General features: G+C 44.7%; 1 protein-coding gene across 2 annotated transcripts; it reads left to right on the forward strand.

Annotated features, from left to right (window-relative positions):
* The first annotated feature begins 4973 nt into the window (after positions 1-4973).
* LOC103296558 (complement decay-accelerating factor) lies at positions 4974-17714 on the forward strand. 2 transcript variants are annotated; one of them, XM_054711884.1, is made up of 6 exons: positions 4974-5130; positions 5831-6016; positions 7611-7802; positions 8436-8535; positions 9938-10023; positions 17321-17714. In XM_054711884.1, exons 1-6 carry the CDS (start codon positions 5022-5024, stop codon positions 17374-17376), a joined length of 729 nt encoding a protein of 242 aa, XP_054567859.1. In that variant the 5' UTR covers positions 4974-5021; the 3' UTR covers positions 17377-17714. The 2 variants fall into 2 exon arrangements, with proteins under 2 accessions (XP_054567859.1, XP_054567860.1); XM_054711885.1 differs by lacking the exon at positions 17321-17714 and adding an exon at positions 13928-14125.
* The last annotated feature ends 567 nt before the right edge of the window (positions 17715-18281 follow it).

The following is an 18281-nucleotide window of genomic DNA, read 5'->3' on the forward strand; positions in this document are numbered from 1 at the left end:
CCTCTCTCTCAGCCTCCCTCTCAGCCTCCCTGTCAGCCTCTCTGTCAGCCTCCCTGTCAGCCTCTCTCTCAGCCTCCCTGTCAGCCTCCCTGTCAGCCTCCCTGTCAGCCTCCCTGTCAGCCTCTCTGTCAGCCTCCCTGTCAGCCTCCCTCTCAGCCTCCCTCTCAGCCTCCCTGTCAGCCTCCCTGTCAGCCTCTCTGTCAGCCTCTCTCTCAGCCTCCCTGTCAGCCTCCCTGTCAGCCTCCCCGTCACCCTCCCCGTCAGCCTCTCTGTCAGCCTCCCTGTCAGCCTCCCTGTCAGCCTCCCTGTCAGCCTCTCTGTCAGCCTCCCTGTCAGCCTCCCTGTCAGCCTCTCTGTCAGCCTCCCTGTCAGCCTCCCTGTCAGCCTCTCTGTCAGTCTCCCTCTCAGCCTCCCTCTCAGCCTCCCTGTCAGCCTCCCTGTCAGCCTCCCTCTCAGCCTCCCTGTCAGCCTCCCTGTCAGCCTCTCTGTCAGCCTCCCTCTCAGCCTCCCTCTCAGCCTCCCTGTCAGCCTCCCCGTCAGCCTCCCCGTCAGCCTCCCTGTCAGCCTCCCTGTCAGCCTCCCTCTCAGCCTCTCTGTCAGCCTCCCTCTCAGCCTCTCTGTCAGCCTCCCTCTCAGCCTCTCTGTCAGCCTCCCTCTCAGCCTCTCTCTCAGCCTCCCTCTCAGCCTCCCTCTCAGCCTCCCTCTCAGCCTCCCTGTCAGCCTCTCTGTCAGCCTCCCTCTCAGCCTCCCTCTCAGCCTCCCTGTCAGCCTCTCTGTCAGCCTCCCTGTCAGCCTCCCTGTCAGCCTCTCTGTCAGCCTCCCTCTCAGCCTCTCTCTCAGCCTCCCTCTCAGCCTCCCTGTCAGCCTCTTCTTCCATCACTCCTGTGAAGTGCCCCATGCTCAGCCTAACGTAATCCCTTCCCTTTCTTGAAATCAACTGACATTTTCCTGACCCCAAACCTTTGCCATACCATTCTCATTTCTTTTCCTATTGTCCCTATTGCATTGACATATTTGTCATTATTTAGCCAAGCCACTAGACCATGAATTAGCCTCTTCCACGCTTATTGGCCAGGTTTCTTTCTCTCTTTTCTGAACACCCACACTACATTGGTGGAGGCATTTCCATAACATTTATCCCATTTATTCTACCTCCCTGGTAGAATTTATTAAAGTAAATTCCCTGACCCAATTTTTACATGGGGGCTTGGGGGGGAGGTGGTGTTACATCAACACCAATAAATAATTCTCAGCACTCTGACACTATTTACCCGATATAGCATGGTATCACACAGGTTAAGAATTTAGTCCTATAAGAACGCCTCCCCCCGCCCCCCCACATACTAACAATTTTGCACACCAGCAGGGTGTCCAAGAAGTCACTTCCATTCGGACACCATCTACCTAGAGACAAAGATAGCATCGAAATCCACCGGTTCAGGATTCAGTCCTACAAGACTGGCCTTCCCTCCAAACACACACACTTCAGATGACAGCAGCAAGCCCGGGCTTCTGTGCTTCCGACCAACTGGCTACAGATTGGAGGTTCCAGCAAACCCCTCCACTTGAGAATGCCACTTGCAGGTTGTTACCTGTGCTTCTAATCAACTGGCTGTAAGTCAGAGGTTCCCACAACTCCGTCTGTGGGTTCTATTCATTTGCTAGATCGGGTCACAGAACTCAGAGAAACCTGTTAGTTATTAGATCACTGGTTGATGGTAAGAGGATGTAACTCAGCAACAGCCAGAAGGCAGAGATGCATAAAGTATGGGGTAGAGGGGGCCGAGGGGGTAAGCTCCCAGGCCCTCTCCAGGTGCACGCTCTCCTGGCACCAACACGTGTTCACCAACCCTGAACCTTCCTGAACCCAATCTTGAGTTTCTATGTTGGCTTCGTTGCACTTCTGACTGATTAACTAATTGCCATTGGTAATTAATTTAACCTCTAACCTCTCTTTCCTGGAGGTCCAGGTGGGACTTAAAATTCTAACCCTCTATTGACATGGTTGGTTCCATTGCCAACCAGCCTCCATTCCTTTATGAAGTCCAACAGTCACTTCATTTAACATAACAAAAAACAACCTTTTCAGGCCTGGCTGGCATGGCTCAGTGGTTGAGTGTTGAACTATGAACCAGGAGGTCATGGTTTGATTCCCGGTCAGGGCACATGCCCGGGTGGTAAGCTCAATCCCCAGTGTGCAGTATGCAGGAAGCAGCTGATCCATGATCCTCTCTCATCATTGATGCTTCTCTCTCTTTCTCCCTCTCTGAAATAAATAAAAATATATTTAAAATATTTTTTTAAGAAAACAACTTTTTCAGTTTCAATGCTTAGAAAATTCCAAGCGTTCTTGAGAGCTGTGAACCAGGAATTGTGGACAAAAACCAAATATATCTAAGAAATATATTTAGATTGTCTGAATGACTCAATATACATTTCTTAAAAATCACAATTTCTTATATATCACAATTAGAGATTCCTGAATGCAAGTATTGGCCCCTTCCTTGCTATGCTTTTAAACACTAGATGATCTCCAATTTACTAAAAGCCTTTGATGTGGTCCCTGTATGGCTCCTGAGACAGGGGTGAAAGCTGTGTTAACTCTTTTCTGCCAAAAGCATAGACCTATTTTCTATTAACTTTTTTAACCTAAATTTATCATTTTGGAATTGGAAAGCTCTACAGAGATTATTTCAGTTCTAAATTCTTTCTTAACCAATGTGGAAATGAAATCCTGAGGGATAGGGTGACTGGGCTTAGAACGCAAGGTAGCTTTTGGTAGATTAAGTATGAAGACTCAGGTCTATATACTGTTGACACCAGAAGGAGCTTGCTTCCCAAATCAACCTCCCAAAATACCTAATTCCGTGTCCTCCGGGTGGAAGATACCTTTGCTGACTGACTGCAGTAAAAAGAATGCAGTGTGGTAGAGTTAAAGAGGTAAGTATAGGTTTGGAATCAAACAAATTGGATTTAGATTCTGGCCTGGTCACTTAATGAGCCGCTCAGATTTTGGTTAATTAACTTCTGAGCTTGTTTCCTCATCAATGAAATGTGAGCAATTATTCCCAGTTCATGAAGTTGTGTGGTGAAAAGGTAAAACGTATTATATGAAATGATTGAAACCACAGCAATTTGAGGTCATTATTTAAAATAATCCTTAGCAAGTTACACATTTGTATATTCAATGTTTCTTAATAATGCATACATTTTCATCCTAGAAGCTTTTCCTGAATTGAGTAAATGAATAGTGGATTTCTCTTTTTCCTTTTGCCCTCAGAATGTTGAAATTTTGGGAGTGGCCAGAAGTGTTACTAAGAGTCCACCCAGTTATTTCTCCTAAAAGTTCCTTTTTTTTTTTTTCAATGTATTATCAAGAACTATGTGTTTTGGAAAGTGAATGCTTAGAGCATTCAGTGTTGCTGGGTAACAGAGATAATTTTTTTGACACTTTGCACGAAAGTTAAGTCTTCTGACAGCTCCATGACTGATCTTGACCTTCAGCTCCTTGTCATGATGTTACCTTGCCTTTCACACCAATTCTATGAGCTCAAGCAGAAACAAAGACATAATGGCCTGGCAGAAGGGTGTGGTGGGCAGGGTCCTGGGGGGCTCTTAGGGAGAATAAAGGAAGCCCTGGTATCACTTCTAAAACACAGCTGGGCCCTGATAAACTTAGTGTTTTTATATCAAACTAGAGGCCCAGTGCACGAAATATGTGCACGGGTAGGGTCCCTAGTGGCTGCCGGATGCCAGCTGGGGTCTCCCTCACCGAGGTTGGCCGGCCAGCCCCACCCTCTGGTCGAATTCCTGGTCAAGGGGGCAATTTTCATATTAGGCTTTTATTATATAGTTTATGAAAGTAAAAGTACGGTGGTTTAATATGAAATGTGAGAGTCACACTAGATGATTTTAAAAGCCCAACTTCTTATACTCTAGCATGTTTTAATACGGACAGGTTTTTATGAACGATTACAGGAGTTCCTTTCCTGGAATCCCTAAAGGATAGTTCCAGCACCGGTGACCTGGGGTTCTGTTCAGTGTGAGTAAGCATGACTCACAGAAAAACGCTCCTGTTGGAAAGTGCTGTTCTCCTCTTTATAAGGCTCCCCCTAACCCACAAGGAACGATCAAGAAGCATCCCAGGAGGAGTATCATGACGGGATGCAACCATGAGCCCCACGGCTGGCCCAGGGACTAAGGCATAATTCCAAGCCTGGGACTTTCCTTCCCCGGGTAAGGGGTGTGAGCACCGACGGGGAAGCTAGGCTAGGCCTCGGCTAACCAGACTCCGGTAAGTTACAGGGAAACACGCCCTGAGGTCACTGCCAGGCCTGTGGGCACCTGGCCCGCCTCTGGTGTCCTTTAGTGCTTGGCCGGCCCAGTGCTGGGGGGGCTCTGCCTGGGCCAGTGCCGTCTATGTCTATCGGGGTCCTCCCCCCGGTGCCCGGCGGGTTACTTCCCAGAGGCCCTTTCACTAGTGCGGATGCCCGGCCTCCCGGTAGCCCAGCGGCGGTGGCGGGGCCTCTGGGTTTTAAGGGCTCTGCTCCTCAGCTCCGAGCCTCGGATCCACTGCTCTCCGCTCACTTACAACCCTCCTCCCCAATGTCCCCCAGTGTTTTTGTTTACTTTTCCAGACGGCTGCTCATCGCAGGCCCCACCCCGGCGAAGAGAAAAAATGTCCCAGCGCCCAGCTCCAGAGAGCAGGTCCCCGGTCCAGGACAGGGTCCCCGGGGCCGGTGAGCCCGCGCCCCGCCCTTACTCCGCCCAGAGCCTGGCGCGAGCACCCCGGCTCCAGCCGCTCCGGCCGCACCCTGGTGACTCCCCTAAACTGACTCGCAGGACAGCCACGCTCCGGGCCGCCGACAGCCGAGGCCGGGCCCGCGGGTCTTCCTGTGCGGGTCTTCCTGTGCGGGCTCCGGGCTCTGGGTCCGGGCCCGGGCGGGCGGGCTCCGGGCTCCGGGCTCCGGGCTCCGGGCTCCGGGCTCCGGGCTCTGGGCGCGGGGCCCCCTCGCCGCGCCATGCGCCCCGCCGGGAGGGGCGCCCCCGCGGCGCTGCGCCTCCCCGGCCGGCTGGCCCCTCCGCTGCTGCTGCTGCTGCGGGTGCTGTGGTGCCCGCACGCCGCGCGGGGTGAGTGGGGGCCGGACCCAGCCCGGCGGGGTGAACCCTCAGCCTGGGGGGCTCAGGGGCCGGGGGTTCGGTCGGTCTCCGTGACAGCCGAGAAGCTGGGGCCCGGGAAGGCGGGGATGCGGCTTCGGTGGTGGTTGGCGCGGTCCTCCGCCTTAAAGACCAGCGCTCCCCCGGCCTTGCCCGCGGGCAGGAAGGGGGCCCCGACCCGCTGCCCAGCTCCGAGGGGTCCGGCTGCGGGGGGGTGGGGGGCCCCGGCCTGGCTTCCGGAGGGAGGCGGCTGCTGAGACCGCGGAGCCGCCGGACCGGGGAAGCAGGAGGGCGGTGCTGGGCCGGGGGCCGGGGGCCGTCAGCCCCCAACACCGCTTCAGGGCGGGGCCCACAGCCCGCCCCGCTGGCCCTCCCGAGGCCGGGCGCCCGTCACGCACGTCCCGGCGCGGCTCCGGCGGGGCTCGTCCTCCCGGTGTGCGGAGCGGAGCGGCCGGGAGGGCGGAGGGAAGCGAAGCGGCTCCCACAGCAACGGGAGCGGCGTGCGCTCCGCGGGTTCAGCCCGGACGCACCCTCGGGGCGGCGGCCCGCTGTTGGCTGTCGGTGGATGGGACCGTGCATCCAAGGGCAGGGCGGCCGCCCTCTCGCTCGGACCGGACTGTTGCCCTCGATGGAAACCTGGTCTTTTCTTTGGTTTCATTTCTTGCATCTCCAGGTGACTGCGGCCTCCCCCCAGCCGTGCCGAACGCCACAGCGGATTTGGAAGGTCGCACCGCCTTCCCTGTGGGGTTCGCAGTAGGTTACTATTGCGATGTCGGCTTCGCCAAGATTAGCGGGAAGGTGAACGCGGCGCACTGTCTGCAGAACGGTGAATGGACACAGCCGCCCGTATTCTGTCAACGTGAGTTCTTCCCTTCTCTTTGGAAAGTGAGGGGCCCTGGCCGGTGGGCCCCATGGTTTGCGCCTCCTCCCAGGCACCAAGAGGTAGCCGGTTGGGTTCACGGTGGGGGCACATACCAGGGTTGCAGGCTCAATTCCAGTAGGGCATGCGCAGGAAGCAGCTCTCTCATTGGTGTCCCTCTCCCTTCTCCTCTCCCTAAAAATATTTTTAAAATCAATAAAAGCATATATTTTTTAAGTTATGGGAATGGAATGTGTCCTGTTAAAATGCATCCCTCTTCCCAGTGACTGGCAATTGGTACTTTTCTGGCATTGTCACACCCAGGACATACGTGTTAGCACGTCACACTCCAGCTAGGTGATGGCATTACTTCCAGGAATAAGTCCTGCTTCTCCATCAACAGCCCCCTCCCGCTCCCCACGCTGCATCTCCTGACCTGACTGACAGAAAATAACCGGTAGTTACTGTTGTCGTTTAGGGAATAAATCGAATATGAGCATGTTGGGTAGTTACATTGAGACACATGGCATGGCTGCTGTGATGGAAACTTGATTTCCTAAAGAAGGACTTACCAAGGACAACACTGGGGTGGCATTTTTAAAATGTCTCTTATCTGTACCTCAAAACCTATGCATGGCCCAATAGCAGTTTTGACATCTACAAGACGGTGTAAAGATGAGATTTGATTCCTGCTTTTGAACAAGTTTGGAGCATCGGAAGCCACAGCATACATAGAAACTGCCACCACACGTTTTGTGGGGGTTTTTTAAAATGGGCTTTAACTTTTTTTTTAAACTTATCTGTGATAGAAGGCAGTAGGTTGAAGTACATAAGCCTTTGCCCATGTATCCTGTTACAGAGTTTATAACTCTACCACCTATATTACTTTCTTTAATCCTCCAGACAATTCCATCATTTTACAGTTGAGAAAACAGATCCTGAAAAATTAACTCCCTTGCGATCCGCAGCTCTTACGCAGAGCAGCCCAGGTTCAAACTGGAGTGTTCTGACAATAAATCCAACTGTCCCGTGCCTCCATGAATTCATGTTTGCCCAGATGGCTCAAGTTGGTAAATACGTGAATGTACACATTGGCTCCTCGGAGCCTTGCCCCAGTAGGTTGCGGTGGGATTGAATGAGTTCGCTTGCAGAAAACGTTTAGAAACATCCTATAAATATTAGCTATTATTGTTACTATAGTTGTCATTGTCCCCGACATTAGCCCAGGGGTGTGGGAATATCTACCGCTGTGCGACATGGGGCAGGCAGGGCAAGGGAACCTGCATGTATTGAGTCAGTGCCAGAACGCGCCAGGCAACTTAAACGGGTTATTTTCTTCGAATTGTGGGCCTAGTGACACCTATGTACCCAATCTACTTCACAGGCCTCTAGTCATTAGGAAACAAAAGCACATATTTGAGTATGCTTGATACCCTATAAATGCCCTATTGATATTCATAGAGCTAAGTGCCAAATATGTACAAAGAAGTACGCAAAGGAGGGGATGTGAAGACAGATGGTTCCAATAATTAAATGTAGATGATGAAATAAAGTGTTTTGCTCTTGGTTGTTGTTGGTTTGGTGCTACGTTTAGGTAGCTGTGGGAGTACACCCAGGTTACGTTACGGACATAAGCAAGATATTTATATCCCAGTGAGTTACCACCCAGCGGGTTTCACTGTGGAATATGAGTGTAATCTGGGCTTCGCACGGAACCATTCCGTATCAGCAAACATAACTTGCCTTCAGAATTATACGTGGAGCAAACCAGAAGTATTTTGCTACAGTGAGTATAATTTTAAAGAATATTCTTAAATGTATGGTATTTGGGGAAATAGTATTTAATCCTTTATTCATACTGGAAGTCTGTGTGTACATATTATTACTTGGAATGATTTTTTTAAAAAGAATGATTAGAGTTGTCTATATATATAAAAGGCTAATACGCAAAGTGTCCCCACGGGAGTTTGACTGGGAGTTCACTCGCTCGCTATAACATGCACTGACCACCAGGGGGTGGCACAGAATGAAGGAAGGCCCCAACCAGCAGCCGGAAAGCCCTGATCACCAGCCAGGCCTAGGGACCCTACTCGTGCACTATCTTCGTGCACCTGGCCTCTAGTTTTATTATCATTAGGCAAACTAAATACTTGAGAGAGATAGGAATAGTAATTGATGCACAGATTTCACATTTAATTAGTTTAAGATTACTTTAAATGAAATGAAAGAAGTATATATTCCTAAATACGCTGCTTCTTTGAAACTTATAAAATGACTGTAGGATTTAAACAGTCTGTAGGATTAAAAATGACTGTAGGATTTAAACAGCCTCAGGATAAGAGATTACCAGTGGTTCAGATGATGAATTTGCCTAGATGTGCCTAATAACTTAATTAAATAAATTTCTACTGTCTTCTAGAAAGATCATGTCCTGATCCTGGACAAATAGAAAATGGTCATATCAGTATACCAACTGACATATTATTTGCCTCATACATCTACTTCTCATGTAACCCAGGGTAAGTTTTTGCGAACTAACCACTCTATATTTAACAAGCGGAAAAACAAATTAGAATTTAAGATGGAGATTTTTAGAAGTGTGGATAGTGTTCACAAGCTAGTAGCAATAAAGCAATCCCTCTGCTCAAAGGTTTTCCTCATGAGCTTATCAAAGTTAAATGTAGTAAAATGGGCTAAGAAAGGAAGATGTTTTATACCACCAAATCCTCTAAATTCTTAGGTTTGAGTACATATGGTTCATTATAGAAATTTAAATGTCATTAGTAAAGGAAATTACTTGCAGAAATTAAATCCAAGAGTTAAAGGAAACCAGTCTTTAATTTACCTAAATAATAAATTTGCATACGTTTTTAGCATGTATTTATTTATTTTTCTTTATTGATTAAGGTATTACACATGTGTCCTTATCTCCCCATTGCCCCCCACCTTCACCCCCCCAACTCATGCCCTCACTCCCCTGGTGTCTGTGTCCATTGGTTAGGCTTATATGCATGCATACAAGTCCTTTGATTGATCTCTTCCCCTTACCCCCACCCTCCCCTATCTTCCCTCTGACGTCTGATCAATGCTTCTCTGTCTCTGGATCTGTTTTTGTTCATCAGTTTATGTTGTTCATTATATTCCACAAATGAGTGAGATCATGTTAGTATGTTTTTATATGCAAACAATCTGTTATAAAATATCTTAGGTTAAAAACATGTAGTCCTAGTGTTACAATATCTTCTGACCTAAGGTCTTTTGTAAGTTCTCTATGTAGAGAAAAGGGCCTCACTCATTGAGTATTATCAGTGTCTCAGATACTGCTGAAACTTTATATTCATTTTCTCATTTAATATCTGCAAATTGAATTATGATATTTTACTGTGTGTTTGTCCATTTTTTATAAAATAATATCAGTATCACTTATCTCCTGTACTAAACACAGATATTTAGATCATTAATATCAAATCTGGGAGTACTTTGAACCCTTTAAGTGTAAGTGTATTCTATTATTCTATGAAGCCTGTATTGATCTTTGAGAACTCAAAAATAGAATATATTCAAGCATCAATATAATTTTAAAATCTTTTAAAACACTTTCATATTTTCTAAAATGTGACCCACCCAAATAAGAAATGTTTTGCATGTCTTATAATTGTTTATCCTTTGGATGTCACTTTTTTTAATTTAATTTTTTCTTTTTCTTTAAACTACCATAGGAACTTTTATCAACTATTGTTTTGTCTCCAACTACTGATATAGTGAATATTTTAACCCTTTGCACTCGCTTGCTTTTTTCTCGATTCCTTTATTCTAATGCTAACTGTGTCGAGTCACACTCGACATCCGAGTGCAAAAGGTTAAGATGATATTCTGGAGAATTTAAGAGAACTCAACTTTTCTTGTCCTATCATTGTTTAGGTACAAATTAGTTGGTACGAATTCTACTTACTGTTATTATGAAGGAAATGATATGATTTGGAATGATCCATTTCCAGAGTGCCAAGGTAAGACTGAAAGAACCTAAGCACTCACATTGTGGGGCTAATTGTCAATGACAAATTACTTTCTGTGCGTTAAGAATTATTCAGTGTATATTTGTAGTACCCTTACCTCCTAATGTGTGTCTGAGCTAATTTAAAGACTTTTATTTGTAACTAGTGACCCGGTGCATTAAATTCGTGCACATTAAAAGGGGATTAATTAGAAGAAATAATTAAATATTGCTATTTGCCCTTTCTCTATAATAGAAGTGTCAGAGATGAAAGAAAATTAGTAAAATGTATATGAAAACCTTCCTCCTATCAGAGTCTGGGGCACACCATGGGACCCAGAGTCAAGTCCTCGCACACCCACATGCACCTCAAAATCGCATGAGACCCAGACCCGGCTTCCCTTCTCCCCCCCCCCCCCCCCGAATTGGGCTAGATCCAGACCTGGCCAGTCCCACCCTTGTCAAGCCCTGCTAGGCAGGGGGTGTACCCTCAGGTCCCCTGGCCCAGTGCCAGGACGGAGAGCATGGCCTGAGGTCCCCAAGCCCAGACTGGGGTGGAGTGTGCCTTGAGGGCCTCCATCAAGCCCTGCCAGGTGGGGACACGGCCTGAAATCCCCTGTCAAGCCCTGCTGGGTGGGGGGCATGGCCTCAGGTCCCCTGCTCTGGCACTGGGGCAGGGGGTGCAGTCTGAGCTCCCCCAGCCTGACACCAGGGTGGGGGGCGTAACCTGAGTCCCCTGTCAAGCCCCACAGGGGGTGGGGGAGGGCATAGCCTCAGGTCTCTGCTGATTGCTTGTTAAGGCTCCTTATGGGAACTTGGCCTCAGCTGTGGGTACAGCCATCTTTGTGATGGAGTGATGGTCAATTAGCATATTCCCTCTTTATTAGATAGGATTCTCCTTAATTTATTACCTTTGGAGATAAAGCATTAAAAACAAACTAAATTTGTGTTGTGGTTGGTCATTTATTATCTTGCCATTTCTCCTACCAGTCAGACAAATAGGGTGGGGGAGGAGCCCTCAATGGACTCATCCTTCAGCCCTGAAAATGCCCATCTAGTGGAGAGAGGCACCCCAGAGGAGGGCCGAGCATCGCCTTTTAAAGTGTGGGAGCTAGGGCAGGAGTTCCACTTGCCTGAGTTCAAAGGTTATACTGATTGCAATGGCCTCCAGCCTTCGTTCTTGTCTCTATTACTGTTTCATCCATACTCTACCCAGAGTTATCCATCTGAAACACCAGCATGACTTGTCTTCCTTCGGATAGCTTGTTGGGGCTGGCCAGCAGACCCAGAGCGATGAATGAATGATTGCTCTGACAGGATGGCTGTGAAAGAGAGGGCTAAGGGACTGCCTGGCCAAAGGAACCAGACAGCCTCCATCGCCTGCCTCTTCAGGCTTTTATTGTAGCAGCAGTTGAGATAAAGTTTATCTTTTAGAAACCATCAGTAGGTAAGTGATCTTGGGAGGACACATGTGTCTGCAGTGTCCTTTAAGCAAGGACACCCAAAGATTATGCATAAAGATTGCGGTAAACACCCAGGGGTTCGCACGTACACAGACTTGTTTGGAAAGGTCAAGGAATAATTAGGGGTGCCATAAACAGGCCGCCTTCAGCACACTTCCCTTTTCTCAAATGTCCTCCTTACAAACTTTCCAACCAAGTCTCATGTGCTCCTCAACATAGCTTATTAGTGTCTCCTCATCACTTACAAAGTCCAAACTTCTTGGTATAATGTACAGGCTGGACATGGTCTACCCACTTCTCCTCGCTCATGTTGGGCCCTCGAACTTTATGCTCTACCCACACAGACTACAGTATTTTTCTGTGTACCTCATGCTCTTCATGTCCCCACATCATTCCTTATACTGCTAACTCTGCCTGATCTGTCCCTTCTTTGCTTGAGTGATTGGGTGTGTATGTTCCTTCTTAGTATAGGTCTGCTCTGATTGTGTTCCTAGAAGCTTTGTCTGACCTTCCAAGCTGGTTAACTGTCCTTCTCTCTTTCCACACCACTGTGCATGCTTTTGTGTTAAACCTCACCATTTTGTATTGAAATTATATCTTTAAATCTCTTTCCCTACTATATTTGAAGACATAGGAATGATATCTTATTCTGTTTTGTACTTCTATATGCAGGACAATGCCTGGTGTGTATTAGGTGCTCAGAAAATGTGTGAACTGAACTGATGGTGATATGGTAGTCATCACATACCTTAGCTTAGTGTAAATCAGATTACTCCTGATTTGCTCCTTGCGTTGATTAATGGCCTAAAAGGAATTTATAAAGTTGTTAGTATTCTCTGGGTACATAAGGACATTTGGTGTAATATAATTTGATGTACTCATGGGATCACATTACTTTCCTGCTTAAATAAAAGAGAGGAACAACATCATGGCTCTACAGAATGTGGAATCATTGAAACTTTTATTGGGGTGTCTGCTAGGGGCAGGCCACTGTTTATAATAGAACTAGAGTAATTCTGCTTATATATGTTTTACAAACTCAGCTGCTCGATAAGGTTTGCTTTAAATAAAAGGCTGTGAGTCAGTACATGCTTCAAGATTTATATCCTAAATGTCAAAATCAAAGTGGGACATTTAAGATCTTTTGGTCTATTTCAATGATCTATTTCTATTTCTCAAGTATGCTACTTGAATGTGCAGTGTCTTTCATTTGATACCATTTCCCCAGGGAATGGACAGCAATGCCCTTTTCTCAGTTCTGTCTTAGAATAAGGGTACATCTTAGATTTAAACTCAAGTTCCATTTACTCCCTAAAGTCTCTGTCCTATTTTTTGGCCCCTGAACTCCTTTACATTTTCCAGAACCTGTTTGATAGATAACGCACGCAAACTTAATTGTAATTTTTGTTTTACGTGTGTGTCCTAAATCTTATTGCAGTCCTGTGCTGCTAATGACATTCCAGTCAATGATGGACTGCACTTACGATGATGGTTTCATAGGGTTATAATGGAGCTTAGGTGTGCAGTAGGCTCTCCCGTCTACGTTTGTGTAAGTGCACTCTATGATGTTCCCACCATGACGAAACTGCTTAACAATGCTTTTCTCAGATCATATCTCCATTGTTAATCTACACATGACTATCTCTATAATTTGGTCTTAAAGTTAGCATTCATGTTTTACAGCATTTGTATCGCAAACTCTAAATATACTACCTATTACTTAATAGGTATGTATAAGCATCCCTCACTGATAATGCTAAATTTAGAAAAATGGTAGATTTTAATCTTTTTAAATAAAATATTTTGATCTTACGTTAAGATCACAAAAATATAGCTAAGTTTTATTAATTTAAAATATGTGGAAATTTTTCCAAATAATTTCTGTCCAGAGTCACCAGAAATTAGCAATGGAATAATTAAGTCAACAGAGCTCATGCATATAGACTTTCCATAACAGATAAGGTGCTACAAAGGCTTCTTCCTAATTGGAGACAACCCTATTTATTGCATTGCAAAGTAAACATGGCCAAGGAAAACGGCGTGGCCTGAATGCAAAGCTAATCAGTTCACACAGCTATATGTTTACTGTCAGGTCCACATATGGGCTTCAGAGATTCTATTCCCTCCCTGAGAAAGAACTGTACATAAGCATATTTGCATTTTTCTGGGGAGCACAATTTTTCATCAGACTTTCAGAGGGTTCTAAAAAGGAAGTTTTATATACTTACATACATGAAAGTATATACACATATACATTTATATACATACATATATGCCCCATGTTTTTAGTGAATTAGCTTAAATTTGCTATCTCTATTTTTTTTAATTTAAATTTTTTTAAAATTATTTCCATCCCTACGCCCTTTCTTTTGGCAACCATCGTTTTGTTCTCTATATCTATTGGTTTGTTTCTGTTTTGTTTTCTCATTTGTTTTGTTTTGTTTTGTCTTTCAGATTCCACATATAAGTGAAATCATATGGCATTTGTCTTTCTCTGTCTGACTGACTTTACTTAGCATAATGCCCTCTAGGTCCATCCATGCTGTGGCAAATGGCAAGATTTTTTTTTTTCTTAGTATTGGTTTTATTTTATTTTTTAAAATAAATCTTTATTGTTCAGATTATTACAGATGTTCCTCTTTTTCCCCCTCAGAGCTCCCCTCCACCCAATCCCCCGCCCCCCGCAACCCCATACCTTTACCCGCCACCACTGTCTTCGTCCATAGGTGTAAGATTTTTGTCCAATCTCTTCCCGCACCTCTCACACTCCCTTCCCCCCGAGAATTCTCAGTCCACTCCCTTTCTATGCCCTTGATTCTATTATATTCACCAGTTTGTTCTGTTCATCAGATTTTTTATTCACTTGATTTTTAGATTCACTTGTTGATAGATATGTATTTGTTGTCACTTTGTTGTTCATAATTTTTATCTTTACCTTTTTCTTCTTCTTCCTCTTCTTAAAGAATACCTTTCAGCATTTCATATAATCCTGGTTTGGTGGTGATGGACTCCTTTAGCTTTTTCTTGTCTGTGAAGCTCTTTAACTGACCTTCAATTCTAAATGATAGCTTTGCTGGATAGAGTAATCTTGGTTGTAGGTTCTTACTGTTCATCACTTTGAATATTTCTTGCCACTCCCTTCTGGCCTGCATAGTTTCTGTTGAGAAATCAGCTGACAGTCGTATGGGGGATGTTGAGCATCATTTTACATGTATGTTGGCGATCTGTATGTCCGCTTTGGAGAGGTTTCTATCTAGGTCCTTTGCCTATTATTCAATTGGATTGTTTGTTTTTTTGGTGTTAAGTTGTATGAGTTTATACTGTATTTTGAATATTAAGCCCTCATTGGATGTATCAATTGCTGGTATCTTCTCCCATTCACTGGGTTGTCTTTTCATTTTGTCGACGGTTTCCTTTGCTGTGCAACAATGTTTTAGTTTGATGTCGTCATATTTGCTTTATTGTTTTGTTTTGTTTCCCTTGCCTAAGGAGACATATCCAAAAGGTATTGTTAAGAACAGTGTCAAAGAGTTCGTTGCTTATGTTTTGTTCTATAAGTCTTGTAGTTTCAAGTCTTATACATAAGTCTTAATCCATCTTGAGTTTATTTTTGTATATGTTGTAAGCAAGTGGCCCAGTTTTACTATTATTTTTTGCATGTATCTGTTTATGTTTCCCTATAGCACTGTTGAACAGACTGCCTTTATTTTTATTTAGTTTTAATCTTTATTGTTGAAAGCATTACACATGTCCCATTTTTTTCCTATTGACCTTTTCTAGTCACCCCTTGTCCCCTCCCCCCAGGCCTTCACCACCCTATTGTCTGTCCATGGGTTAGGCATATATGCATACAAGTTCTTTGGTTGACTTTTCCCATCCACCTGCCCACCACTGCCTTCCCTCTGAGATTTAACAGTCTGTTCCATGCCTCTATGTCTCTGGACCTATACAAAATGAACATACTGTGTTTAACCAATTGTATATCCTTGCCTCCCTTTTGTAAATTAATTCACTGTATTAATGAGGATTTACTTTTGGGCTCTCCATTTTATTCCATCACTCTATATATCTGTTTTTAGGCCAGAACATATTGTTTGGTTATTATAGCTTAGATGCCTGGTGCACAAAATTCATGCACTCAGGGGTGTTCCCTCAGCCCTCGGGGGATGTCTGACTGACGGCTTAGGCCTGTTTCCTGCAGGAGTGGGCCTAAGCTGTCAGTCAGACATCCTTAGTGCTGTCTCAGAGGCGGGTGAGGCTCCTGACACCACCGCTGTGCTCGCCAGCTGTGAGCCCAGCTTCTGGCCAAGCGGTGCTCCCCCTGTGGGAGTGCACTGACCACCGGAGGGCAGCTCCTGCATTAAGAGTTTGCCCCCTTGCCAAAACCGGTTTGGCTCAGTGGACAGAGCGTCGGCCTGCAGACTGAAAGGTCCCAGGTTCGATTCCGGTCAAGGGCATGTACCTTGGTTGCGGGCACATCCCCAGTAGGGGGTGTGCAGGAGGCAGCTGGTCGATGTTTCTCTCTCATCGATATTTCTAACTCTCTATCCCTCTCTCTTCCTCACTGTAATAAATAAAAAAAAAAAAAAAAAAGAGTTTGCCCCCTTATGGTTAGTGCGTGTCATAGCGATGGGCTGTTCCGCAGTTCAGTCTATTTGCATATTAGCCTTTATTATATAGGATTTATAGTATAGTTTTATATCAGAGAGTGTGATACCTCCCACCTTGTTCTTTCTCAAAATTTCTCTGGTTATTTGGGGTCTTTTGTGATGCCATATACATTTTAAGATTAGTTGGAAACTCAAACAAATAATAAAAGCACGGAGTCGCAAAAAATGTAAAACATGAAAATACAAGAGAATATGAAGAACACTGACAAGGGTAAATGAATACTGAACGAATAAATGCAGCATCTTGTGGGGTTTGAATTGAATGTAGAATACAGACATACAATAGCAATAAACCAAAAGACAAGAAGGGGTAACTTCAATTTAATGGTTCCCAGGTTCCAGCAGTACTAAAAAGTGGTAAAACAGTTCATCTGTCTAATTGACTTATATTCTAATACTTTAATCTCTAGGGTTGTCTTGAAAATAATAATAAAAGAATATAAAAATTACAAACTAACAAAGGAATTATAAGGAATATTTAATCCAAAAAGCAACAAGAATGAAGGAGTGACAAAAAGAAACATAAAATAAGTCCTGGCCAGGGAGCTCAGTTGATTAGAGCATCATCCAGATACACCAAGGTTTCAGGTTTGATCCCCAGTCAGGGGACATACTCTGATCAACCAATGAATGAATTAATAAGTACAACAACAAATCCATGTTTCTCTCTCTCTCTCTCTCTCTCTTTCTCTCTCTCTCTCCTTCTCTTTCTCTCTAAAATATCAATTCAAAAAGGGAAACAAACAAAAAATGGATGGAGTAGAATACTGATAGTAATGTGTTTGACCCAAACCTAATTGTATCAGTTAATTACATTGTGATTTGACTAATATTGTCAGACTAGATTAATAAAGTAAAAGTTAACTATTTGCTATTTATAAGAGCCACAGTTTAATGATTATAATACTGAATAGGTGAAAGTTAAGGATGGAAAAAATATGCTATGCAAACAATTACCAGAAAATAGAAAGCTGGTGCAACTCTATTAGTATCCAAGTATACTTTAAGATAAAAGTGAATTGTCATAAAGAGGTCAGTTCAACAGGAGTATATCACAATCTGAAATCTATGTGCCCTTGAAAAATAGCTTCAGTCTATATATAGCAGAGATGGGCAGAAAGAAAAATAGACAAATCCACAATTATAGTTTGACAATTCCACATCTTTCTCTCAATAGGTAACCAAAAATCAGAATATAGAAGACACGACCAACAATTAAACTTTAAAAAATAACAGATAAGAGTATCGAACCCTAAAAGTGTTGTTCTTAAATATACCTGGAATATTGGCAATATGCTGGGCTCTAAAACACCACGCACTTAAGAAGATTGAAATTACTCAGCGCATGCTTTCTGGCCGCTGTGGAATGAAAGTAGACATCCAATAAAAAGATAACTAGAAAAGCAACTTCCAGGAGATTTAAACTGCAGTGTTACAAAGTCCGTTGGATCAAAAATGAGAACTTGGAAGAACAAAACAAATTGTATACATGACGGCCTTAGATGAAAAGTCCATGTGAAAACTTTATTTAGCCTAATAATAAAACCTATCATTTTCTGAGTGCCTGCTAAGAGCCGTGTTACCTGCTGTGTATTTTACTTGTTATCCCTAGCAGGGTGGGGAACCTTTTACTGCCAAGGGTCGTTTGAATATTTACAACATCATTCATGGGCCTCACAAAATTACCAACTTTAAAATTGGCCAAACCTTTAACTCACCCCTGATGCCTTGGCAGGGCCAGACCGAATCATTTCCTGGGCCTTATAGGGCCTGCAGGCAGGCGGTCCCCGCCCTGAAATAGCATCCTATGAGGTAGGTAAGGGACGTGGCAATACACGACACAACATCTGAGCGCCTGGAGCAGGATGTGTGCCGATGCTGTTGGCAGTGGTAGTGCTGGATGATGTAACATGTGGCTTCAGGCACCGACTGCGTGAAATAACTTACCCAAATATTTCCCTAATCCCTCACAGTAAGGTAACACAGCCTGCTCTGTTTTTACTCTCATTTTATATGCGAGGAAACCGAAGTCCAGAGGGATTAGGGAACTTGGTCTCTAGGATGCGGTGAAACAGGCCTGAGCACTATTCAGTACCACCTTAAGAGGGCGTTAGCATACGCAATCTGGAAGATATTAT

The sequence above is a fragment of the Eptesicus fuscus genome, chromosome 22 (assembly GCF_027574615.1).
Source record: "Eptesicus fuscus isolate TK198812 chromosome 22, DD_ASM_mEF_20220401, whole genome shotgun sequence".
Taxonomy (NCBI): Eukaryota; Metazoa; Chordata; class Mammalia; order Chiroptera; family Vespertilionidae; genus Eptesicus; species Eptesicus fuscus.